The 27,617-nt window shown below is 43.7% G+C and overlaps 1 protein-coding gene across 15 annotated transcripts in view; it reads right to left on the reverse strand.

Annotated features, from left to right (window-relative positions):
- Positions 1–18,768: 18,768 nt before the first annotated feature.
- Positions 18,769–27,617, reverse strand: part of IKZF1 (IKAROS family zinc finger 1) — a 72,526-nt gene continuing 63,677 nt past the window's right edge. For 12 of the 15 annotated variants that reach the window (XM_087760226.1, XM_087760202.1, XM_087760179.1 and 9 more), the window contains 2 exons: positions 27,472–27,606; positions 18,769–23,215 (listed from right to left, as the gene is read on the reverse strand). In XM_087760226.1, the coding sequence (XP_087616352.1) occupies positions 22,509–23,215; positions 27,472–27,606 (842 nt within the window). In that variant the 3' untranslated portion in view covers positions 18,769–22,508. The remainder of the gene's footprint in view (positions 23,216–27,471; positions 27,607–27,617) is intronic. The other 3 variants (XM_009472072.2, XM_087760197.1, XM_087760259.1) reach the window with 2 other exon arrangements.

Here is a 27,617-nt window from a genome sequence, read left to right on the forward strand (position 1 = left end):
TTTCAGGGTTCTCAGTTTTATTTCTCATTTGCTCCTCTGTTTGAGCAATTCAAGTTTACGCACGTCTCAAGGTTTAGACTGCTGTTGTAAGGCAACTGCAATGTGAGTACTACTCATCAGATATGGTATCCTTACAGGACACAACAACAACAAAACAACCAACAACCATGAGGATAATGTTATATTTAAAAGCAAGAGAAAATTAGAAATTTAATAATTCTAATGCAGTTCAGAGTATAATATTGTTGTGGTTTAACCTGGCAGACAGCTAAGTACCACACAGCTGCTCACTCACTCACTCCCCCTGGGGGTGGGATGGGGGAGAGAATCAGAAGAGTAAAAGTGAGAAAACTCGTGGGTTGAGATAAAGACAGTTTAATAGGTAAAGCAAAAGCCGCGTGCCCAAGCAAAGCAAAGCAAGGAATTCATTCACTGCTTCCCATGGGCAGGCAGGTGTTCAGCCATCCCCAGGAAAACAGGGCTCCATCACGCGTAACGGTGACTTAGGAAGACAAACGCCATCACTCTGAACATCAGACAGGGTACGCCTGCCTCGAAGCGGGAAAAGGATCCTTGCGCAGGAGTTAGCAGGGCTCATTGAAAGAGCTTTAAACGAGAGATTTGAAGGGGGAAAGGGATAAAACCAGGCTCGCTAGAGATAAGCCGGGGGGCGACATGCCAGTGTTTGAGGGACAGCGTGCTAGCGAGGTCCTTCGGTCTGCCGTCTCGGTGGAGGCAGGGGATGGAGAGCCATGCGGTAGCAAAGACGCACGGGCTATGGATGTATTAGAAACCACATAAGCGCCTGAGAATGGTGATGTAGGAATTGGGGCTTCTCCCTCCAAAAAGGTGGCAGGAGCAATAGCCCAGCTGAACTGCATCTACACCAATGCCCGCAGCACGGGCAACAGACAGGAGGAGCTGGAAGCCATTGTGTAGCAGGAAAACTGACATAGTTGCCATCACAGAAACATGGTGGGGTGACTCGCGCAACTGGAGTGCTGCAATGGATGGGCATAAACTGTTCAGAAGGGACAGGCAAGGAAGGAGAGGCGGCGGGGTAGCCCTCTATGTTAGGGAGTGTTTTGACTGTCTAGAGCTTAATGATGGTGATGAAAGGGTGGAGTGTTTATGGGAAAGAGCCGGGGGGAAAGCCAACGAGGCAGATATCATGGTGGGAGCCTGCTGTAGAGCACCCAACCAGGATGAAGAGGCGGATGAAGTATTCTGTAAGCAGCTGGGAGAAGTCTCGCAATCACTAGCCCTTGTTCTCGTGGGGGACTTCAACGTAACGGATGCCTGCTGGAAGTACAATACAGCGGAGAGGAAACAGTCTCGGAGGTTCCTGGAGTGTGTGGAAGATAACTGCCTGACGCAGCTGGTGAGGGAGCCAGCTAGAGACGGCGCCCTGTTGTTTGCAAACAGAGAAGGACTTGTGCGTGATGTGACATTTGGAGGCTGTCATGGGCACAGCAGTCATGAAGTAATAGAGTTTTTGATTCCTGGAGAAGTAAGGAGGGAGGTCAGCAGAACTTCTACCTTGGACTTGTGGAGGGCAGGCTTTGGCGCATTTAGGGGCCTGGTTGACAGAGTCCCTTGGGAGGCAGTCCTGAAGGGCAAAGGAGTCCAGGAAGGCTGGACATTCTTCAAGAAGGAAATACAGGTGCAGGATCAGGCCGTCCCCATGTGCTGAAAGATGAGCAGGCAGGGAAGAAGACTGGCCTGGCTGAACAGAGAGCTTTGGTGGAACTCGGGAAAAAAAGGAGAGTTTACGACCTTTGGAAGAAGGGGCAGGCCACTCAGGAGGACTACAAGGATGTTGTGAGGTTATGCAGGGAGAGGATTAGAAGGACCAAAGCCCAACTGGAACTTAATCTGGCTACTGCCATAAAAGACAACAAACAAATGTTTCTACAAATACATTAGCAACAAAACGAGGGCTAAGGAGAACCTTCATCCTTTATTGGATGCGGGGGGAAACATAGTGACAGAGGACAAGGAAAAGGCTGAGGTACTTCATGCCTTCTTTGCCTCAGTATTTAATAGTCAGACCAGTTGTTCTCAGGGTACCCAGCCCCCTGAGCCGGAGGACAGGGACGGGGAGCAGAATGAAGCCCCCATAATCCAAGCAGAAATGGTTAGCGACCTGCACTTAGACGTGCACAGGTCTATGGGACTGGATGGGATCCACCCAAGGGTACTGAGGGAGCTGGCAGAAGTGCTCACCAAGCCACTTCCCATCCTTTATCAGCAGTCCTGGCTAACTGGGGAGGTCCCAGATGACTGGAAGTTAGCAAATGTGACACCCATCTACAAGAAGGGCCAGAGGAGGATCCGGGGAACTACAGGCCTGTAAGCCTGACCTTGGTGCTGGGAAAGGTTATGGAGCAGATCATCCTGAGTACCATCGTGTGGCACGTACAGGACAACCAGGGGCTCAGGCCCAGTCAGCATGGGTTTATGAAAGGCAGGTCCTGCTTGACCAACCTGATCTCCTTCTATGACAAGGTGACCTGCTTGGTGGATGAGGGAAAGGCTGTGGATGTTGTCTACCTGGACTTTAGTAAAGCCTTTGACACCGTTTGTCACAGCATTCTCCTGGAGAAACTGGCTGCTCATGACTTGGACAGGTGTACTCTTTGATGGGTTAAAAACTGGCTGGATGGCCGAGCCCAGAGAGTGGTGGTGAATGGAGTCAAATCCAGTTGGCAACCCGTCACGAGTGGAGTTCCCCAGGGATCAGTAGTGGGGCCAGTTCTGTTTAATATCTTTATTGATGATCTGGATGAAGGGATCAAGTGCACCCTCAGTAAGTTTGCAGACGACACCAAGTTGGGTGGGAGTGTTGATCTGCTGGAGGGGAGGAAGGGTCTACAGAAGGATCTGGACAGGCTGGATCGATGGGCTGAGGCCAGCTGTATGAGGTTCAACAAGGCTCAGTGCTGGGTCCTGCACTTGGGTCACAACAACCCCATGCAACGCTACAGGCTTGGGGAGGAGTGGCTGGAGGGCCGCTTGGCAGAAAAGGACCTGGGGGTGCTGGTTGACAGCCGGTTGAACATGAGCCAGCAGTGTGCTCAGGTGGCCAAGAGGGTCAATAGCATCCCGGCTTGTATCAGAAATAGGGTGGCCAGCAGGACCAGGGATGTGATAGTGCCCCTGTACTTGGCACTGGTGAGGCTGCACCTGAAGTACTGTGTTCAGTTTTGGGCCCCTCACTACAAGAAGGACATGGAGGTGCTGGAGCGTGTCCAAAGAAGGGCAATGAAGCTGGTGAAGGGTCTGGAGGACAAGTCTTGTGAGGAGCGGCTGAGGGAGCTGGGGTTGTTTAGCCTGGAGAAGAGGAGGCTGAGTGGAGACCTTATTGCTCTCTACAACTAAGTGAAAGGAGGTTGTGGTGAGGTGTGGGTACGTCTCTTCTCCCAGGTAGCAAGCAACAGGACGAGAGGAAATGGGCTCAAGTTATGTCAGGAGAGATTTAGATTAGATATTAGGAAAAATTTCCTCATGGAGAGAGTGATTAGGCATTGGAACAGGCTGCCCAGGGAAGTGGTGCAATCACAGTCCCTGGAAGTGTTCAGAAAACATGTGCATGTGGTTCTTAGGGACATGGTCTAGTGGTGGACTTGGCAGTACGGGGTTAACGGTTGGACTCGGTGATCTTAAAAGTCTTTTCCAACCTAAACAATTCTATGATACTATGAATGGAAAATAAACTAAAAGCGTTCCTTTGGATTCTTTTGTTAGTGCTGCAGAGCTGGCTCGGTGGTGTCCATGCTTTATCTTCAGTTTCTCTAAAGCACTTTTTCTCCTCTTGGGGAAACTGCAGAGCTTAAAAGCTAGTCGTACTTAGATTTTTCTGAAAGTGGATAAATGCTCTTTAGCTTGCATTTTCTTAAAGCCATTTGGGAACTACAGGGGCCCTGAGACTATAGTGAACCTTGAGTTCAGAATAATTTGGAAAACTTGGCATTTCCTGGAGCTCTTCCTGATTTAAACATTAAAAAAAAAGTCAGTTCTATTCTTAGCTTATGTTTTTGTAAAGTATAGTATGTATTAGAAACTGTTTTTCAGCAATGTAAAAATTCAGGTATGAGAATGTATCTTAATTTCTGGAGTAGTGAAAGTGGAATAATTCGATTATTTTGTAAGAAGAAATGTGCGATGTGGTCGAACCTGATTGACACTTGTGCCACTTGGGTAAAGATTATAAGATTAAATATGCTCCTCCGAATTTTATGTTGGAGAGCTATAAACACGTACTGGGTAAGATTCTTACTGTCTCCAAACATCTCTCCAACCCTAATGAAAACCTGTTCTTTAAAATCTTTTCTCAGGCAAGTGAATGAAAACGCCAGAGAATTTTAGTTGCTTAGTAAAACCTGAGGGTTGCTCCAGGGTAATAAAACCCTTGGGTACGATTAAATAATTGCCTTCTTTCTGCTGGGGATTATTCTGGTATGCTATGTGAGCGTAGCGTGCTCACCTATGTATCTGAATATCCATACTGTCATGGAATGGCTCTGCTGACAGGAGCGGTGAGAGTGCACGTGGTGGTAGAGACTAAAACGCCTCCTCAAATGGCAAGGACTGGGAGAGAAATGCTGTGCCGCTCTGTTTGTCTTCTGCTAAGTGAAACTTGGGAACGAGAGAAAAGGTAGAACCTCAGCCCCAGGCAGGAGTATTCTTCCTCCTGCGTCTTCCGTGACTCATTGCTTGGCACTCTCTTGAAGGACGTGAGCATGCTTTTGTTTTGGAAAACACACAGGAACAGTGAAAGGGAACATGAGGTAAAGTTTACTCTTTTTTAGTAACGGTGCAGGTAATATGACTCTCTCTTCAGCCATCTAGCAATATTCAGGCTTTGCAGCAGGACTCACACGTCAGCAGGACTTCCAATATTAGCCCAATACGTGTTTCATAACCCGCCGTAACAGTGCCACCAAAGAAGAGATTAGATCGCCGGCAAGATAATTTCACAAAACATAGAAAATTGCACAGAAGTAGGGCATGACTGTAATTTAAGGGAAATGGTGCAGATAAATCCACCTTAATGGCTCTGTTTAGTGTATGCAGAAACCGATGTACTTCATCATTCATTCTTTTTGGCTGGCTGAACTTTGCAAGGCGAAGTGCAGGACTCCCTTCTGGTTTTGTGGTTCAGTAACATTTGGTGCACAATCTCTTAGTTTCTCTTAAATAAAGGTAAATAATTGCAGTCCTGGAAAGGTGAGGTCTTATCAACAATCAAGGCAATTCAGACTCTTCATTTTCTCAGTGCGTCTTGTATTTGAGTTAGGTAAATTGTCTCGGAGCAGTGTGAAATCCCCGGATGAATTTTCATTTGCAGAAAGCTCTGCTAGCACAAGTAGGTGAAAAGCTGATGAAGCAGCAATGATCCTCATCTGCTAATGGCAAGTGGATGAAAGAAATAGATTCACTGTTTTTTTTCTTTTAAATAAATGCACTATTTCTGCTTCTTGGACTGGCCTCTAAGAGCATCGGTCAGTTTGTCCTATTGAAATAAGGCAATTTCTGTTTTTCTAATAGAAATTATGGAACTACTCCCAAGGCAACATGTCTTTGGGAAAAAACCCACCAACCAAACAACCACTTTTCCTGTTAAAATTCTAATTTTGATGGCAGTGAGGGATTGGTCTTGGTGAGCACTTACATTTCTTACGCCTTAGAAGATGCTTTGAACCGTAGCTATACAAACAACGCTTGCACTTGTCTTCAGACTCACGAGTGTGCGTTCCTTTGAAACTGAAATGAAAGCTGGGGCTTGGGAGAGTTTTGAAAGTAGGCTCATGAGTAGTTTTCTTCCCTAGAGAGATGCTCTGGGAGGTTAACCTTGGCTGCAAGCCAGCTGCCCACCCAGCCCCTCACTCACTCCTCCTCCTCCTCCTCAGTGGGGCGGGGGGAGAAAATAGGATGGGAGAGCTCCTGAGTCGAGCTAAAGACGGGGGGACCCCTCAGCCGTTACCGTTGTGGGCAAAACTGACTCAGCTTGGGGAAAATTAGCTTATTGCCAATTAAAAAAGATTTGGGTAGTGAGAAACTGAACAACAACAAACATTGAAACACCACCTTTCCTCCCTGCTGCCCCAGACTCGACTTCTCTCCCAGCTCTCCTAGCGTGCCGCCACGGTGCTCGGAGGGGGTGGGAGGTTGCGGTCAGTGCACAGCGGTTTCTGGCTGCAGCTCCTTCCCCCTCATCTTTTTCCTCTGCTCTGGTGCGGGCACTCCGTGGACCCCAGTTTCTTCAGGAATATCCATCTGCTCCAGCATGGGCTGTCCATGGGCTGCGGTGTGGACATCTGCTCCACCATGGGTCCGTTGCACCCAGCTGTGCCCGGCACGGGGCAGCCCCTGGCCTCTTCCCACAGAGGCCACCCCTGCAGCCCCCGCCACTACGAAAACCTTCACGCCTGCACCCAGCATAGATGCCTTCAGCAGAACAATTCACATAACTGCAGTGCTTGGCGAAGATACCGACATAAAATTCCCAAAGACTAGGTTTCTTAGCCTTACTTTTTAATATTTTCTTACCATTCTTTATCTCATCTGCAGAGAAGCCGTCATGTACGGGGCTGCAGCTATAAGCGGTTGCAGTACTGATCGATCTCTAGTACTTGTTTTTGTCCCATTAGTTCAGAAGCCTCATATAATCTCGGCTCATACTTGTGAAGCCAAATCTGCATTATCACAAAGGTATGGGTCTGGGAAGGACTCTAAGAAATCATCAACTTCTGACTTTATGTCGGGTGAATCACTTTTTGTGATTCCTGGTGCACGTTTTGCCTAGTTTGTTCTTTAAAACATTCAGTACTTACAGAAACCTTGGTCCCTTTTTGGACTTAAGCCGTTTGTACTGTTGAATGTTCATACCCCTACCAGTGATGATATGATCACGCTCAGGACGTCCTGTACACAGTAAATGCTGGTACGCAAACACAAGCTGATACATGCTTAATGTTAACCATTAGTAAAATGGCTTTCTTGCCTGGATGCTTCTTTAGCAAGATCGAAGACAGGCAAAGGCTGTTATGAAGTTGCTGTTTTCCCATCTTTCCCAGCTTGGTTTCAACAGCAAAGTTACGCAGTGGAGCCTCCTTCTTCCATCACTTCAGTCACTAATGAAACCATTGACAGTGCCGCAGGGAAGACCCATGTGAGAAAATATCATGCAAGAGCTGTAAAAGACTCACAGAAGGTAAGATATGCCCTGTATTCACACTCCCATATTGCCAAGGCACATCACCTCTTCTAGAGGAATATTAGGTTGTTTTCTTGTGGCGGAGGAAGATGCAGCAGCAAGCAAAAGGCAATACTGTTCCTTTTCGGAAGCTGAGGGTCAAGGAAAGTGAGTGGCAGCTGCAAGGATGCTGAGAAGATACTGAATCTGCTTTTTGGCTGGCAGAGGGACGACGCAGTGCTTCCTCACTGCCTACGGGGGAAAGGGGAACGGCTGCCGCTTCTCCACCCGGGCATGACTGGAGTCGTTAGCTGGGCAGGGAGGCGGGAACCAGAAAAGGGGAACCTTCAGCTGTGAAGCTGAAGCAGGGGCGAGGCTGCTGCTGTCATGGATTTGGCTGTAGCATCACAACCATGGAGTTGATCCTGACTTGGATGTGCGCGGCTTTGATGGTCCCTCAGATTCCCTAACGACGCCCGAAGCCTGAGAGTGCCCCTCTGTTTGAGTTGAGTTAGTTTGTAGACTTCACGGGGGTAGGGTGGCATCTTGTGTTCTGTCGTACTTCTGAACATACCACGCTTTCCTTTGGCTGCCGGTGTACGCAGCAAAATCAAACATCCAAGCTAGAAATACAGCTGGGCTGTTCTGAGGCTTTTCAGCAAAGCCACGCGAGAAAAGCGTCCGGGAGCTGCGGCTTTCCTTACATTGTGCCGATAGAAAATGCCAGTTTCCGATTAGTTTGCCTGTGTTTGGAACGGGAATACTGCAATCTGAATGCTTACAAGAGTTGTCATGAAATAGCTTGTGCTCATGTACTTCATTCAATGTTCTGAAGAAGGAGAACTTTGGCCTTCATTATTATTTCACCGATGGATTTTTTTTTCCCAAGCATGAAAAGAACAGAACTAAGAAGAGGTGTGAGAGATTGACATAGGGAGCTCGAATGCTCTTGATCTATTGTATTTCTTGCACGCCAATTATGTGCGCTACAGAATGGATATAGTGAAGAATATAGTTGATATAGTGAAGAGTATAGTTATAGTGAAGAATATAGCCATGTAAGTGGACTGATAGAGACCCCTGGTTTTTCTTAAATTATGGAGAATTTTTTTCCAGAGCGGGCACGAACTCCAGAAGCTGGTTTCTGCAAGCTATTCTGGTGCCAGCTCCCCCTAGAAAAAAGGGAGACAGTTCAGAAAGAATCAACAGAGAAAACTGAAAAGTGGTGTGGGGCGATTGATTACATGTAAAGATGCAAATGAACGTGTATACTTTGATGTTATTTCGGCAATGATGATAATTTTTCCAATATCTGTTGATGGCTTAATGTTGTGTAAAAGCATACATTTAGCAGTGACAGCATAAAATTAGACAAAAGAAAAACTTTGCTTTCAAGAAGGCCGCAGAATCTCTGGGCTGGTATAGCTACAACTGGAGAGAAGGCAGAGGTGGAAAATATGCTTGGAGTGACAAGGGAGGAGGTAAGAGGTAAGTTGGTCCCGGGTTCTGCGATTAGTCTGTTATTTTCTGCGCATCCCTTGTGAGTTTTGTCAACAATTTTATTGATAGATCTAAAAGGTTCCACCCTGCCTAATGGGGTGCCCTGCTGTCGTGTGACAGTGAGTCTTGTAGCTGACCGAAGAAAATGAAACGTGACAATTACAACATTGCGATATGAGAAGTCGTTCCAAACCCAGAAGTTTTGCACCAAAGAAATGCAAGAGAGCTCAAGATCAAATTTTCAGAAACTTTTGCTGTCATCTGCTAAAAATACACGCTAACATTCTGTCTGTAACTGTCTCAGAAGGGACAAACTTGAGCATGCTGGGGACGGCTCCACTGTAGTTCCATTCGTGAAATCTTTTTCTCATGCGCTTTTAAAAATAGCTATGGTAGTACAACTCCCCAGATAGTTACGGTGGTACAACCCCCGCCTCTAGTCACCCCAGAGTAGGCGTAATTTATACCAGGGAAGGTTACCTTTTATCGGTATAACGTAATCCCCGTAAAAAATTGTGTCTTTCAAGAGTCTTATTGCCCTTACAGCAGTGGGAGGGGAGTACCGCCGTATTTGTATCGCTAGGGAGGGATCTAGCTGTTGTCTGCAGGTGAGGCCTAATAGCCTGGACACATCTGCCTGCAGATGCAGGTGGCAGCGGCACTGCTGCTTCTCATCATCCGCAGCCTGGGGCTGTCTTTCCCACAGCGCTGTAGGCAGGAAAAATTGTGCGATGGGCTACGTGAGCCAGATGAGCTCAAATGTTTTTGCCAGGCGTGCATTTAGGACAGACTTAGCATGACTAAAAGATGCCTTGCTCAGTCTATCCTACCCAAGGTTTAGAAATGGACGGCGAAAAATTTGTCCACAACAAATGCACTCCGTTTCTAGTAACAGCAGGCTTTTCAAGGGAAAGTAGTGCACCTGTAGTGTTGACTTGATCTTTTTTACAGCCTGCCACCAGATGGGGATCTTTTCCCAAAGAAGTCCACCCAGTTTCTTAAGGAAAGCCCAAGGGTAGTCAAAGTTATGTTTCCTTGTTTTGTCACTTAAAATCACCCGGTACTAATGAGTTGTTACTGGCATTTTATTAAGGATTATTGTGGATTCGTTGGGTGGACTTGGATTTTTGAGACGTTTTTTTTGGAGGGAGCTGTGAAAAGCAGCCTGACGTCTCCAGAACTGCCTATGTAAGAAAGACAGGATTTTTAAAGATTAATTTTGCCTTGTGTCTCGGGCTGTAGGATTACAGTGGGGCTGGGAAAAGTGGTGACAATCCCGGCAGAGTGCATTTGTGTTGAAACTGATCCTCGCTCTTTGGCATTTTAATAGCAGAGTAAATGAGCAGATATGAGCAGCCTCCCAGGCTGAAGACCCTGAAAATGGGTTGAAATGTAGATACGTCAGAGGTAGGGAAGAGGAGCTGAGTCCAGGTAATTCGACGGTCTCGATTCATTTGAGTTTTAGTTGATAGGAGGTGGCCTTTGTTGCCGTCTTCGCGTGGCCTGGCAAGGAAAAATCAGTAGTGCTATGGTAACAGGGTCGAACGTCTGGCACCACTCTTAGCCCAGTGGTGCAGGGACCTTCTCCTGACCCACCGGACAGAAGTCCCAGCAGACAGAACTCCTACGGGCTGGGCAATTTGTTAACGTTCTGGGCGATCCCTCTGCTACTGTTCGACGGAGGTGTCTGGGCGGCGTAAGGCGTGCCCGCCTGTGGTCGGTGCTGTAGAGAGTTCTCGTGACTGAAGAAACCACTCGACTGATTTCTCCAGAGAAAGACTTCTCCGGGGCTGCTGAAGACTCCAGCCCCTTGAGCGCATTTCAAGTGAAACTCGCTGATGCCACCCGTGATCCTTGATCAAGTATATTAAAGCCCCATATATATTTAGACAGAGGTGGCTGATACTGCTCTGTCTTCCCGAGTCCTACAGTTTCTCACTTCCCTGCTTTGTGGGTCAGACGCTTTGCAGCCAATTTACATCAATTCCTGGCACTGTTTTTAAAGGAAGCAAGGGGGAACAGCGCGAAGTCTCGCTTTCTGCCAACAACAGGAAGCGTACGCTCTTTGAGTCAGGCAGCTTGTTTCAGCCGTGCCTGTTGTTGAACCAACCAATTACTGGACTACAGATTCGGTCCTCGACACGGTAGCGCCGCTCGGCAAACCCCTGCAAAGGCCGTGGCACAGGGCGGCGGCAGGGATGGTCGGGGGGAAGGCCGTATGCCGCTGCAATTGCCTGTTTCGAAGGGAGCATTCGCTTTGAAGACCAATCGTCTGAGGGAAGAGAGAGGAAACGGCGATAACATCCCTCCCTTGTTCTGTCCTATGGGTCTGAACGTGCTGCTGCTGAAATCTTGCTAGGGGTGACCGCTGGAGGAGTCTCCTCTTGGCGTCTGGGATGAGGCCGTGTAACACAGCTGTCCTGCCTATCGAATGGAGAGAGGCGCGCTCTCGGATCCCGTACTTAACTTTTGTGTCTGAAGCAGGCTAAGGCACCCTGGGGGGTCCGGGAATTTGTTACGTAGTTTTTCGAGACTTGCCTAAGTCAATCCGAATCCCTCTTTTGTGTTTTCCTGACACATAGTTAAACTTGAAACTCATATGAGGCTACCTTAAAAAAAAAAGATAATAAAACCCCTCTCTGAAAAATGCATTTTTGCAGGAGCTGTTTCCAGGCCCACTGTTTGTATGCTGATAGTACATGGCATTTGTACTAGTCTTTTTTCTTCTTCTTCTCACTGAAGTGAAACTTTTTAGAAAGCTCACTGCAAAAGCCAGTGTTTTTTACATCTGCCTTCATTCCTCCCAGTGTTTTCCTGCTGCAGAGGCAGGCTTAGTCTAAAGAAGCCAAGAATGAGCAAAGTGCAATTTTCTGAAGCAGTTACTTTTTGTGTTTTACTGCCCCCCAAATATTGTTTTAGATTGTGTGAATTTACTTTCCCCTCCCCACTGCCACCCAGCCTCCGTGTGTTTGTTCCTTCTAGGCGTTTCCTTTCTCACTACACGCTAGCAAACTTGCCAAGGTGTGCTGAGGGGCTGAATACACCCCTGCTGAGGAAATGGGGTGTCTCGAGGTGCCTGGTTAAGGCTGGAGGCAGACGGATGCCCCTGAGGCGGCTGTCTGATGGCTAAGGGCCAGGGCTGGGGCGCTGCCTGCTTTCCTGCTGCATAGTCCCATGCCCTTGCTGCAGCTGGGACGCCCGAGGAGCTGATGGGCTTCAGCAGGGCAGGCCCCAGGCTGAAGATGCCGGGCGTGCGTACGTTGGGGAAGGGCTCTGAGTGGCGTATTGCCAGGAGGCAGTGGCGATGGGAGAGCTTTGAAAGCAAGACCCTGCTAGCCCACCTACGGCAAAGCATTTCTTCTGCTCTGCTGGCGAAAAAGCTCCAAGGATGACCTCAGAACACACTGAGAAAGACAGGCTGTGTAACTTCCCGTGTTGGCGTGGCATGAAATGGCAAAGGGACTCGTCCCTCCGTCCCTGCCCGCCTTTTGGAGAGGCTCTGCTCAGAGCTGGCAAATGGCACCGGCCTCCCTCTTCTCACTGCCCCGGCGACTTTGCCTCGCTTAAGGTTAGTGCAGCCTAGGGTTTGAGACAAAGTAAGGTATTGATATAATTGTCATCTTCATAATAAAAAATGATGGAAGCGGCCAGAGGCTCAGTGGCAAATGTACACGGCACAGTAAGATGTGGAAAGGATGGTGTTTTGAGTCAAATATTTCTCTAATTGCAAAGGAAATTAGGCAAGCAGTTTATTTAGGAGAAGCAGAACCAAAAGGAAAGCTCTTAGCTTTCCCCCTCTGCACATACTGTTTCTCCAGAGAAGCTCTGGTGATCCTGCAAAATTTGACAAGGAGGGTGTAACAAGTCCTTCCCTATTTTCTGGAAATCCCACCCTCTTTCCACAGCTTATCTGAAGTTTCTATTTTGCACGTTGGTATTTGTGCAAAGTTTCCAGCGAGCCTTCTGTTTTCTGTTGTAAATTAGCCTGCTACCTAAAGCAATCATACGTTTCTTTTTCTTTGGAGCATAGTATTTTCACATATTGCCCTGTAGGTTTTTTGTTTCTTTTTTTTATTTTTCCTGAGATAGTTGGGAGGGTAAATAGAGTGATTTTTGCATGGTGTTTTTAAGGGTTAGGAAAGCATCCCAGTTAAATCCGTTGGTTACCACAAAACTGTTATTTGAGCAGCTCCTTATGTGTCCATAGAAAAACTGAGAGAGGGCCCACAGTGCCGTACATCAGACAGAGGGCCCCGCTCCCAATATTGCTTTCCTTTTTATCTGTGCATCATTTAAAGACATTTGCAAGGCAGAAGTTGTCTGACTTCAACAACTGATCACAGAAAGGATTGTGTATCTTTGTATGTTTGGTCAAAATATTCTGTTAAATTTAGGTAACATGTTTTCAGTAACAAAGAAGTGGAAGGAAAACTGGCAACTGTTGGTTAAAATACATAAATTATTGAATATTTTCAATTAGACACACATATCGTGTATACACATACAGTACACACACACGCGCTTCGATGTAATCTAAAGCCTGAGTTCTTAGACCTGTGGCCTTTTTACAGCTTAGTGCAATGGTCTGCAAATATGGATTCCTGAGTTTCCTACCCACTGAAGAGGAAGCCTAGTTGTTGCTGGAGAATAAGCAAATGTTGGAAGACCTGGCTACCAATCCTGATTTTGTCAAAAGCTCATAGCATGATCTTGCATAAGGAATTTCAGCTTTTTTCTTTTGTGCTACAATTTCCCTTTCAGGGAAGGGGGAAGGATGTAATAGTTTCACAGTAGTGCTGCTGTGTACCAGCTTTTCAGAAATTGTATCTTGGATTTTGGAAACTATAGAATAGAGTTAAAGATAGTAGGATGAAATTATATTACTTCTTGGTTCAGAGTCATTTCCACTTCTTGTAATCTTACACCCCCACCCCCAGTCAACAGAGCTACACACCTCCTGTATTTGAAACAAAAATGGATATTCTCCAGAACTGTGTGTCTCTGGAGACTGGGATATTAAGAGAATTTTTTTTAACGTTAATGACAACATGAAAGGAATTGTTAAAAAGGATTTACACTATGTGATTCTCTGCTTGCTTTGTCAGGTATTGAAGAAAAAAGGAAGTATGAATGTATAGTGAGAACACCTGCATTGGCTGTCTGGATTTGGCGGGGGCGGGGGGGGAAGTTGCTAAAATCCAAACAAAAAATAGTTTTAGTTCACAAATTGATTTTAGATTTAAGGATAATCAAGAGAAGAGGCCAACTCTTCAATAGTATAAAAGGCATGCAACTATTAAGAATGGTAGATTTTTTTTTTTTTTCCCTGAAATGCACTGGTTTTGGCTTTTCTTAATTCTGTGGTAATAACCCTTATGGTAGAGAGTAATTTCTTCACTGCTGAACTTGATGTGTTAATTTTTCCACCCAATCTTCCACCACCCTTCATTTCCCTTCTGGTCTTTCTATTACTTCTGGTACATTTGCCCCTACCTTCAATGACCAAATTATGATTCAGCTATCAAGAACTATTTAACAAAACTCAGGCAGATGCCTGTAGTCTCCTTCTCCTGGTTTGGACTTCAGAATTTTGTTGAAAATGCTTAATTTTAAATTTCTTAGTCTGTTTGTATGTGCATTTCATTGTCTTCCTAAACCCACTCTAGCTTCTCTTCTTGTGTTTTTCTACGCTTTCGGCTGATCAGGATCCAGTCTTTGTTTAAAGGTCAGTGAAATGCAGTGTGGTTGTGACTTGGGGAGAAGCAGCAGGCTGTACGTGCATGAACTACAGGGTCTGTTAGTACTGTGTGTTCTTCAGCAGCTTAATTATTTTCACTTATTCAAGTTTACTCTGGTTACTTCGGTAGAAATTCTCCTGTCAGGTACTATCATAATATCAGCGTTAGACCTTATAAAACTGGTTTGAGTCTCAGCCAGCTTACATTTACAAAGGGATAGCGAGACAGATGTTTCCAAAGCAGAAGTAATCATTCTAATTTGTACCAATATTTAATGAGTCCAAAAAACCCCCTACATACATGTGCAAGTGTGTTAAGTGCATTTCCCATGTGCATTTGCTAGACTATGCAAATAAAATACTATATATATTATTAGTCTAGAACTAAGTGACTGGATGCAATGCAAAAATAGTTTGTGAATGTTTCAGAGTAGGACTTCTGAGGTGGGGAGGTAAATCGCGTATGTGCTGTGCTAAAAATAAAAGTAAAATTCATGTAACAATGCTCCTGTTCATGCCCACAAATATATGTTTTCAGCAAGTATTTACTCTTCTTTTTCTCCAACACAGTGGAGAATGAGCCTATGTTCTCCCCCACGGCTATGCACAGGAATCTCCCTGAGACGATAAAGGTACTTTTCTGTACACTACAGTTGTCAGTGAAACAAAACCGGAGTGTTTGAATCCAGACTTGAACCTCCCTTAATGTTAAGAGCTCTTTGGATCTCTGCTTTAATTTATATGATGTATTAAGGCTGCAGTGTATTTAGTCCTTGTCAATGCAACAGGAACACTATAAAGTAAAAGCTGTAGTCAAACAGACATTACCATCTCCTTTGAAACAAAATAGGGAGGAACAGAAAAAAAGAAACCCCTCCTTTACTTGTCGTACATCACACCTACGTGTTAAACTGCTCCCTCGATATTCATGTTATTTTCCCAGGTTTTTTGGTAAAGCTTTTTTGTGCAGGCTGGCAGGTGCACAGGCTCTGACAGGCTGGTGAGGCATCGCAGTCGGAGGCCCCCGCTCCCCCGGGGCAGTGGGGAGAAGTGCTGGGCTCGGCTGGGGCTCTTGGCTCTGCTCTTGGTAGTAAGGAACTGAAAAAGGGCATTGCCCCAGGCTTGTAGCATACCCACATCCAGGCTCTATGCATTTCAGTACATGCAAATAGAGGATATTAGCTCAGGCTCAGTTTTGCTGGTTGTTCATAGAATGAGGTGAAGCTTATGGATTTAAATTGAAAATCAGAGACCGCTGAAATTAGTTGCTAGAATCTGAACCGACTGAACAGAGATCAGGGGTTTGGCCCCAAACACTTCAGTAGAGACCCGCCGAGTCCTCCCTGCCTGCATCATAGGTTTCCCTAGAAGATAGCTGAGAGCAACCTCAGGCAAACAGTAGGTTCAAAATTAAAATTTAATCTGGTTGAACATTGAGTGGGAAACAAGAAGTGAAAACTGTCAACTGTGCCCAGATCCATTCAGATCACTTCTAGGGACAGTTTTGATACCGAATTATCCTTGTTATGCAAATTTCCTCACCAACCGGCTGGTTCCCAGTTATGTGTAGGGAGAAGCGGTGGCCACATCTGCTTCCCGTTTTGCCGTTTCAGAGACGAGCCATCTGTTTGGCCTCATCCCGAACAGCCTGCTTGGTGCTGATTAACTTCCTCACCCCGCCAGCCCCAGGCTCACTGTCTGCTGCAAGGTGTAGATTTTTTTTTTCTTTTCTTTTTTTTTTTTCTTCTCTAACTGCTTATAAACCAGAACCTTCACTTCTCTCCCAAGGGACAGGAAGGCGTTGGTTTGTGTGATTTGCAGCCGCCACCAGCGGCAGCAACAGCAGCAGCTGCCCTCTATCACTCACATGGTTCATATGTGTGGTCGGGACAGATAAAACCAGGAATTGTTCCGTGTCCTGGGACGGGCTTTAGAGCAGTGAGACCTTACCTTATATGAAAAAAAAAAATATATATATATATAAAAAATGTTGTAATGCTAAATGCAGCAAAAGTCTCGCTGCAGTTAACAGGGATCTGTTCATTTAGCAAGAGCAGGGTTTCAGCCACGCTCGCTGCACCCTGTTTTTGTTTAAATGTGATGAACTCCTGCTGTCTGAAGCCTGGCTTTGGATTTCTCATTCCCGTCTATCCCGTTTTCAGTGAAACTGCAAATTTTTGGCCCTCCTGTTTTTTGAATACCCATCTTCTGGCAATTACGGCAGGATTGCAGAAACGCTGCATGTCTGCAGCTGCCAGTGACTTTAATGAGAATTGCATGTTCAGCAGCCCTGAAAATTCAAAGTCTGCGTAGCCCCAAAAAAAGATGCATCACAAATTAAAATTGAGAAACTGGGATAATGGATCTCCTGTTAAGATTAAGACTTCTGTTGCCTTCCACAGGCTTGGTCTGAGGGATTTTTGTCTTTCATGATGCATTCAGTTTGTTTTCATGCCCCATTTTCCTCCCAGACAAGAAGTTGACTGTGTTTCGTGATGGTGGATACAACCTGGCTGGCCCATAGCAGGGAAGGATGCCCTGGAGCTCTGACCCACAAGACAGGCAGGAACAGTTTTTTCAGAAATGAAACATTTTGGTTTTCCAGTTGCAACATTTCCAGCTTTCAAATTGTTGCTACTGCTGCTGAAACTTGAAGCTTTCAGTGAAAGCTTCTCCTTTATTTTTTACCATCTCAAAAGCTGACAAACCCAGTGCAATATCCGCAGTGTATTGGCAAAGTCAGGAGCATTTCTAATCCCTTTTCCCCAAATAAGATGTTGAGAGATTCCTCCCCCCACGCCCTGAAACAAATAGGAAATTGTTACATTATCAGGTCTGCGTGCTCCAGGTCTGGCTCCGAGTTCTCATTTTGCTATCTACTAAAAGCATCTTGTGTGTTTTAGTGTATTTCTTGATTTCAAAGACTGACTAGAAAACATTGGTTGCTGAGCACACCTTAATGCTGTTTTGGTGTTTAGATGCTTAAACATGGGTTGGGAAGCCTGTCTGGGGACTCGAGGCTGAAAATACTCACCCCTGGTAGTCGTATGTTTGTGTCTGTGTAACAATTCATATCTTGGCACCTACAACAGTTTCTGATGTAATTTAATCAAGCTATTGGAATAGGAAAAAATGTAAATATGATGATTTTAAGAAAGTCTTTGAAATGTAGATAGATAGATACCCCGAATAGATTTTTAGGTACACAAACTTGCATTTAAAACTGTGCATGTCTCTACTTTAGTTCAAGGATTTAATAACATTGATTTACAACATTTGGTCTATTTTTGTGATTATTATTATTATTGTTATTACTATTTAACAGACCATATTTACTTTGCAGAAGAGTCACACACTGAGACAGAAATTTGTAGTTCATTTCATTTACTGAGAACTAGCTGTGATGGTGAACAAAAGAATTAGGACATTAAAAGGTTCTTTCTTATAAAAAAGTAGTCATAGTTTACGATGAAACCATATCACAGTAACTCAAGGAAATTTTAGATTTTGGGAACCTGTAAAAGAATTGATTGCAATACCATTAGAGTTTGTTTTTTTTTTTTTAATCTTGTTTTGGTCATAGTAATACACCTTTACAAATGGAAATATTTCTGAAACTTTATAAAGAGTGCTTTTTCTAAGCAAAACAGTGATTCTTGTTTGCATTAAATATGTGATGTGAAATTTACTGTGCTGGAATCTGAAGGAAACGGGGACACCCGTGGAGAAATCACCTTTGTTATGGCAAAGAGTAGAAATAATTTCTCAGCGTTTTATTTTGAATTACCATGACTCTACATGCAGAAGTAATTGTGTTCTGTAATGACTTTGGCTGGCTGGTGGGAGGGAAGGGTAAGAGGAGAGAGCTGGAAAGGAAGCAGCCTTCTCCAAGTCAGCTGCTCGCAGGAGCTGTGTGAGTTTTGGCCGGGGACGCTGTGGATAGGAGGTAGCCAGTTTAGGACTTGATCTTCAGCTGGAGCTGGCTTAGCAAGGCGGCTTCACGTAGCTGGTGAGGGCAGGGTGAGTGGCGCAGCGTGACTTCTTTTGGCCGCAGAAGGTGGGTTGCGTGGGCAGCAAGGATGCACTCACCGTGATGCGGGCTGGAGGCGTGGCAGCAGAGGCTGAGGCCGTGCGCGATGCTGCGCGCGCCCTCGCTGCCCACGGCGCTGTCTACCTGCACCGCACCAGACACGGCCCACGCGCACACGCAGTCACCAGCAGCTGTACCCAGCGGCTTCTTCTCCCACTAGGAGAGTGACAGAAATCTTCTGGGGTTGGGGTTTTTTACCGTGTTCTCTTCTCTTAAAAGATGCATCTCACTTTGCAGACATAATCTAGTAGCATTGTCAATTTTAATGAAATTTGCTTGGTTCTTTTAAATACAATGTTCTCAAGGAAAAATGAGGTTACAATATAAAACCACAGCAAAAGAAAGTGTGTAAATACGACTTTTCTATTAGAAAGGGCAGTGTCTGGGGAAGGGCTGGGAAGCGGGTATTTTTTACTTTTTTAAAACAGATATAACCTTAAAGCCATTGAACATATTTACTTGTTTTAGGATTTGCTAAACCATATCAGGGTATTGCACCACAGCAAAAAAAGAGAAAAAGGGAGATTACACTAAACTAGTTTTCTGAGGGCACAGTTTGTGTCGATGTACACACACACAACATCCTATTTTCATGCCATTGTTGCATATGTTCATAAATTAAATTATTGAAACACTTGTTTCTAAACAAATTGAAGATGATTTTGTGCAAAAAAGAAAAAAACACCAAAAAAGGCAAACCTAAAAAAGCCCCCTCGTGAACAGAGAATGCTGTTTGCTCCTGCCTTTAGACTATGCCCTCTGATACACTGTCTTAATAAATTTAGTCATACTACTGTATTGTTTAATATACAACATCAACATTTTCTGTTATAGGATAAATAACAAAAGTCCAGACCCAGGAAACAAACCCACTGTGATTGACAGTGCATCATCATGTCATATGAACCATTTTGGATATATGCGCACATAAATATGTATATAAAATATTAACGATACACAAAACCACAGGTAGGGCATGTGCGTGTCGACAAGAAAAGCGACACAGAAACTCATACACGTGCATGTCTGCACAGAGATGTCACAAAGGCAGTGATCCTACCCAGTATCCAGAAATCACATTTAAAAGCTAAGTTCAAGGCAGTCTTAAACTCCACTGGAGCTATGCATGTTTACATGGTTAATGAACGTGGCTTTATTTGTGCTGGATTTTAGTAAAAGCAAAGAAACAAAACCACCTGAGTAAGCTTCTGTCCCCCTCCCCTTTATAGTGTGGGGTGTCTTAAAATGAAGGGTTAAAAAGAATTGTGGCATAAGGTATATAGTGGCGTAAATCTAAGAACAGCAGGAAAGAGGTGTAAGAGCAATAAAAGCAGAATGTTTCTGTACAGCCAACACCTGACTTCACACAGGACATTGCAACAGGGCTGGGGAACTGCTTTGTCCCTTCTTGGTTGGTATCAATCGGAAGTGGAGAGGGGTAAGAACAGCTGAATGTATCCCTACTAGCCATGAAAAAATGAACCCATTTCAACTTTATTAAAAAAAGATAATAAAGGAAACGCATCATTGTAAGCTCCCCCCTTGAAGGTCCTCTTCAGGTCATTCCTATACAAAATACTTGGTAGTACCTCGTTGCCAGGTACAGTCTGTCTTGAAGCTGACTGTGTAGCAGGCATTGATGACAAAACCATAGTTGGGGCATGAAAGTGGCCGACGATTCCTTGTGCCCACCCCCTGCACAGTGTCTCGGGCTGGAAGGTAACACGCAATAATGTCTCTTAAGGCAACTGAGTTACAATGCAGGAGTAGAGGCGATCACTCATTTTTTTAGGGGTCATTGGCCATCCTGTACGTACTAGCCTACCTAACACGTACTCCTAACTTGTCACTGTTATAGGTATATGCATCAGTCTACGGACATTCATACACAGCATTCACATCTGGTGAGAGAGCTACTAAACAGGCATGCACTTTCAATGTAAAAACACCTCTGTGCCTACGTGTCATATGAAGTGTCTTACAGCTGGCATGAAAAGCTAAGACATGAGATTCTAAAAGCACATATTTGTAATTCATTATTTCATCAGTATCTTTCCTCTAACTTCAGTGTTGTTGCTCCTGACTTACACCTGCAAAAGTGAAAGCAGAAGAAGGAACTCTGTGTGCCTGTAACAGTATGTATGTATAGGAAATGTATATCAAATATAGCTACACATATCAGTCCAAATTGGCCTAGGTACAAGCATTCATGGTTCCATCGAATCTCTTTTATAATAAATACATGTGCTTGCATGCGCTTGTGAATGGAGAATGTGTAACTGTACGACAAGACTGCGAGTCTTGTTGGTTGTATGACTGTGTTTATTGCAGAATATCCATTTATTATGCAGAGTGGAAGTATTTATATATTAAGTTGATGAGTTATTCTTACGAATGTTGCCCAGGAAGTATTGCAGCACCGATGACAGATTTTTATGCAGCTGCAAAAATGTCTTTATTGCCCAGTCTTAAAGTCCGAGAGTCTTCAGGGAGAGGAATGAACTATTTGGAAGAGGAAGTTAAGCAGAAGCTTTAAAAAAAAGGGTTTGTTTATATCAGCTGTGTTTGGGGTTAAAATCTATTCGTCATAGAAGTTTTTATTCTAACTGAAGTTACAGTACCTGCAGCAGAACCCGCCATGGAGAAAGCTCTTGGTGGACTTTATTGCACTCTGCAAAGTGCTGCAGTCTCTGGTCTCCATTCAGCAAAACACCATTTTTTTAACTTTAAGATTAGTTCCACTGAAATAAAAGTAACTTAAAGCACATGGTGAAATGATTTGTTGAATAGGAAGCCAGGGTTCTCAGAACCTTTGCAGGACTTGGTCCCTCATTAAACAGCAGGTGCTGGGAAAAAAGGAGAAGGCTACAAATTTCAACTGGCTGGTTTAATTCAGCTCAGTGCTTTAAAAATAATTAAGTGCAACACTTACGAGTAGAGCCACAAAATCTAGGACAAGAGGACATCTTCTGTGCAAGCAAAATGGGATTTTTTTTCCATATGTAAGAGAGGGACATTTGGATATTTTCCAGGCAGTTTAAAAAGATGAAAAATGTGCATAAGGAGACTTTCCCCACACATATTTCTAGCTAGTGCTTTTCTCAACTGTACACCATACTTTTCTAAATAACTAAAACTTAAAAAACAAAGAAAGAAAAATTAAATACATTGTAACTTGTTTATGCAGAGAGAGGAGGGGTTGCTTAATGAAACGTGGGGATTTACTGGATAGGGAGAGAAAACATTTATTCAAAGAAAAGCCCACAATACCCTTTTCTATACATTAAATGCCATTCATACTTCACAGAGTATATTACAAGGGTGTTTCTTCACATACCTGCTCGCCCTCCTAGTGACACAAACAAGGCATGCCATGATGTCAATACCAGCAGCACCCTTGCAGGTGGAAGCGTTCTACTTTTTGCCACCAAAACAACTCGGAACCCTCTGGCTGGGGGGCCCATCCCACCCCAGCTATGAAGTCATCTGAGATGGCCCCCTCCGTCTTTAGTTGAGTTTAATCTTAAAAAAAAATCAAATAATACCAGGAAGTCAAAAACCATACATCTGGTGTAAGAGCCCTACACTCAGAGTGTTAAGAGAGAAAACTTGGCCACTGCTGCCTGTTGCATCCTTGTCCATGTGCTGCATCCTCTGCATGGGTAACAGTTTTGGCAAGGGAGGTTTGCAAGAAGCATCTGTTAAGGGAAGGGCTTTCAGCTATGACTACAAAAGCTCCTACTTACATTACTAAAGGGTTTTGGTGATCAAATATTTTCAGTAAAAACTTCAGTACTCATTTTAGAAAACTGAGTTGCAATGCATGCTACCAAAAGGAAAAATCTTTTCTTGTGGGAGAAGATAGCTGAACTTCTGATTCTCTTGTTACTTCTACTGTCCAGCTGACTTGTGCTTTGTTGCTGTCATGGCTCATGCAGCTCCAGTAACGCAGCTGTTGAGGCTAGATCTGTGCCGGAGGAGTTTTAACTCATGTGGAAACGGTGCTCCCCTCGAGTTATGTGGGAAGAGAATTCGTACCTGTCCTGGCTATGGTAGCCACACATGTTGCATTCAAAAGGATCGCGGAACCCATGGCAGCCCATATGGATTGTATACATCACGTGATCCAAGAAAAGGACTCGACAGTGTTCGCACTTGTAAACTTTCACTTGCTCCCCATTGCTGCTGATCACTTTGAAAGCATCCTGGGAATTGTCAGTACCTGCCCTCAAGACATCATATTGCCTGTTTTCTTCTTTTATAGAGATGCCATTTCTTGCATGGGGACCTATGTGGTTTGTCAGGTAAATTAAACCACTGCGTTCCTCGTTATTGCTCTCTGTATCTGTTGAGTCTTGGCAGCTGTTGCTGGGAGAGGCATCTCGTTCAGAGGAGACAGATTTGGCTTTGGAAAGCAGCAACAAGTTTTCCACTGCGCTGTCCTGAGCTGTATGGTTGGAGCGAGCCTGATTGTCCCCGAGAGGTTTGTGGAGCTGATACATGGGGCTGATGACAGGCACCACCTCAGAACCACCTGGTGGTGTCTGGACAAGGGGACGCAAGGACTCTGCCCCCAGGTAACTGATGGCGTTATTAATGGCCTGGTCTATAACGTGCGTCTGCATTATCTCATTCTCCTTCTCATAGTTGGTGGTGGCATCGTATGGAAGATCAGGCAGACATTTCTCACCTGCAGTGAAAAACAGTGAGGAGTTAGAGGGTTGATTTCTGCATAATTAAGGGACCGAACGTCATGGATTAATAAAACAGCAACATGGAAGAAAAGAGTTGATCAAATCCACCTCTGAAATTCACTGGAGGTATTCATAGTTCTCTAATATAGCTGGTCTAGAAAAATGGTTGGTTGATGGTTTTTTTTTTAACCTGCAGAATAATTTGAGGTCTTTGGAAAAGCAAATGGATGAAAACAGACTCTGGAAATAATTATATGGGGACTCGTGGGAGCTATAGATTGACTGCTTCACCCTTTCTTTCTCCTTTCTAACTGGACTCCCTCATCTGCCTCCTATAGTGGGCTGATGGCTTTGTGGTTAGTGAAGACAGTGTACCAGCACAGTTACAGTGAGCCTGGTCTTCATGCTTCACAGCATGAAGCACATTATCAATATTTTTCCCTGAAATATTACAGTTTTAGACTGGAAATTGTATATTTAGTTTTAGACCTTCAGTTTCTTAGAAATAACCCACATTGGCAGTGTGGTCATATGTAATTTCAGAGAAAAATCAACAAAACCTTAAATTTTCATATTGCCACCTCCCCCACACACCTTGTTTTTTAAATAAGCCATGTTAGATAGATACATTACCAGAAGCTACTCATGTTCCTAGAAATTTTGTGTCAAAAAGTTATCATCTACAGGACCAGCCAAAAACCATGGAAAAAATTTAAGTGTATTTGTAGTTGGAATATATTTTTCCTATGAGGTAAAAAGCTCCATACAGAGCAAGATTACTTGTTACTTGTAACTTTGACTCTGATTTGGGATGCCAAAAGTAAGGGGGAGCTGTCAATTTTTTTTTTAAATCAGACTGTACTAATATATCTCTAGCTGGATACCCTAGTATTGAATGCTGAGTTTCACTACAATTTCTCAAAATTCCTGGACAGATAAGACTAAGCAAAATGTAGAAGGTAAAAGTTAGGAGTCAGACAAACTACTGAAGTGCACAGATGCTGATTTTATGAACCTGAACAGTCTTCTCAAACAGTGTAAATGATCAGCGTTCTTATCAGCTCCCTAATAAATTTATGCAAATGCAAAGGGGTAAAAAATTCCCACAGGTTCCTAGGGACTACCAATAACACACTGTTTACAGTCCGGATGGATTTTCTAGCTCTGCAGATCTTGGGAAATTCATTGAAAGCCACAAACATCTCTATGAGGTGCTGTCACTATTTCCTAATCGACATGACATTTGCTGGTAGGCCTCAGAAAGTCCTAATTTGTCTAAAAGAAATGGTAATAGGAGCATGGAAAATTTACCAGAAGATCTGCAAATTAATTTATCAACAGTTTCCCACCCAGTTTCTACTCAAGTTGACTATTCAAAGTCAGCAAAGACCCCAGAAAACTTCTAGCATGACGCTATTGCAATGATGGGGCTAAAGTGTAGAAAGTCCTGCTGTCTACATTTCCCACAAGATATGGTTTCATACTAGTTTGTCCATGCTCTGCAAGCAGAGAAAGAAACACCCTGAGCGTTGCGTAAGTTCCTATAAGGGATGTATTGTACAGACACCTTCTAGCTGCGCTGCACAAGCTTCTACTTCCTCTTGGTTCCTTTCCCTATTATTCTGGCAATTTGAGCACCCCTCTACTGGGGTGCATTCTTTTTTCTTCCAGATTTACCCTTTCTAATGCTACAGTTTTCAGGCAGAGCTTGAGGCTTAAGATTCAAAATAGACGTTGTGAAAAACTCTTGAATTAAATATAGAAAAACTCTTCTAATACAAATGTATACCCTTGACTCAAGGAGGAAAAAAATAGGTCAAAATTGTTTATATTCCATGGGCACTGTATACCAGTGAAAAGTGGGACTGGTCTTCATCACACACAAAATTTTGGGCATCCAGAAGGCATGATTTTAATTGCTGTTTCTTGGGTAGCATTTGCTTTATGTAGCATAACTAGTTGGTAGTTGGACTGAGAGGATCAAGTGCTCATAAGAAAAATTTGTTTCCAAGCAGAGTGCCTGAAACAGACACAAACTTGAGGTAGCCAGGTATCATTTCTATATCTGGACAATGCAGGTAATACTTGCAGTCATTAAAAATAATAGCTCATTTCTGTGGTTATTAGAGCATAAGTAAATTAAACTGCTAATGGTTTGATGCACTTCAAGCTTCGCACTGCTCAGGGTTCTGCAGCAGGTACCTAAACAGCAAAAATGCACTCAGTGCATGTGGGTACTTTTTTCTTCTTTTTTTTTCTCCTTTGTGGTTTTGTTTTGTTTTGTTTTAACCCCTCTCTTTTCTTTGCTGCCTATTGTTTTAACACGATAAACGTGTGTCAGCCTTGCCTGCAGTTCTCACTCTCTAGTTTGGATGGCCCAGTTCTGCTTTTGGGTCTGGGAGCTATTCCAGTTTGGAATACAGAGAGAATTTTACAGATAACTGGCTTAATTTGGTGAACAATCTCACTTTTGAAAGGTAATGAATTTAGCCATGAGAAAAACAAGTGAAGCAGCAGGCAGTCTTTCCCTTATGCGAAGGATTCCATTTGCTCCTTCTCCCTGGAATTCAGCACGGGGATTGGGACGACATGGTAATCTACAGGAGCAATAAACATGTTTTATTACCCAAAAGCTCTCCTGACCAGCCGGCCCAACCTTGCGTTAATCAGGAATGTACCTATTACATGAAGCAGCAGGTGAGGATTGGAAAGGAAAGGATTTGGGGGTATTTTCTTGTCAGAAAAGTTCATCCTTTTGAAGGTTAGCAAATTTCCATAAATATCTTCTGTCAGTAGCTTGTCTTCCTACACCACACCCTGAATAACTAACTGACAGGAAGCTCTGCCCTCCTAAAACTCGTAGTTAAACTGGCCGTCTTTACTGTTTCTCAGGGTGAAGAGAGAAAAGGAGAACAAAAAAGCTAGTCCACACCCACGGATACATCGCATATAAGATACTTGCTAGTACCTTTTAAATTTTAACACTTCTGGTCTTCCTGGAGCTTTCCTAGAATTAGTATTTTGCCTAATGCAATCAGTTACTAGAGTGTCTAAACAAATCAGGCTTGCCTCACATAGTTGATACATTTTCGTAACTACCTCCACTACAACTTTTGTCCTTTTATAAGCATAAGCATTTCTTATCCTTGACTACCACCTGGAATTGTTGCCTTTGGACTTGAAAACAATCTTGGACTGTCATTTCAAACCTTTTGTTGCACCTCCTGACGTAGCTGAGATTCCCCTTTCCTTGTCTCAGAAATACTAATTTTCCTTTCACCCTTGTGTCCTCATTGAAGAAGGTATATTTGGAATTTCTGCCCCATAAACTGGTCTTTTTTTGCCTTGACTTTTGACTGAAGACCTTCTTAATGTGTGTTTTGTTTCAAAGACTTCAGTTTTCTCTGATTGTTTCCTATAGAATAATATTATAAGTGAACGTGCAGAGAATTATAAAAGAATCTAACTAGATATGAGTATATGCTGATCTCCCATGTTTTTATTCCTTTAAGACTAACTCTACATAGCTGACAAAATATTGTCTGTGGGTCTCACTGTTACAAAACTGATGTAACCACTACTTGGTACAGGTTTACCAAACAGAACAATATAGGTGTAGCCTCCATTTTTTCATTGTTAAGACAAAAACTACTAGGTGCAAATGGCATGCAGTTTTTGCGTCATTTATAGAATGTACCCAAAGATCTTTTCATTTAGGTATTATTCTCAGGCCTAGGTTTATTTATTTCCATGAGCATTTTGGGCTGTAAAAGTATACAGACTTTATGAAGGGGTAAAGAATATTATCCAACCTACGCTCAACTATTCACAAATGCTTTCACAAACACCAATATGCCCAGATCTGGATGTCATCCAAGAAGTTAATAAAATAACCCTGAAAATGTGGTCAAATGCTTTCCCAATAGGAAACTTCTATTTCTATCTTCAGGTTCTTAAGACAACTTCAAGAGCCTGTCCAGATCTTGTAATGATCTGGTTCATAAGCATTAGAAAGAGACTTAAAATCAATCTCCAGATGTGGAAAATTAAACATGCAGGAATGTATGCTGGAGAAGTTTGGTTGGTTTTTTTTTTTTCCCCAACACATCGCTATATCTGCTTCTATAGAGACAGATATCGCTCATTTAGTAAAACAAGTAAAATCATAAAGCAAAAGTAAAAATCCTCTGAGGTGTTTTTTGGGTTTTATTTTGGTTTATTTTTTAGTAGACAGCAAACGTTTAACTCTTACCAACAAATTTCTGAGGCATAGAGCTCTTACGTTTGGCGACGTTACTTGCTAGTCTATCCAGCACGAGGGATCTTTCTGACCCTATCTTGCACAGGTCTTCAGCCATTTCACTCTGGTTAGTTTCCTCTTTTATGACTGAAATCAAA

Source organism: Nipponia nippon, unplaced genomic scaffold, assembly GCF_047370975.1.
Source record: "Nipponia nippon isolate SJK-2023a ecotype South Korea unplaced genomic scaffold, ASM4737097v1 scaffold_1, whole genome shotgun sequence".
NCBI lineage: Eukaryota > Metazoa > Chordata > Aves > Pelecaniformes > Threskiornithidae > Nipponia > Nipponia nippon.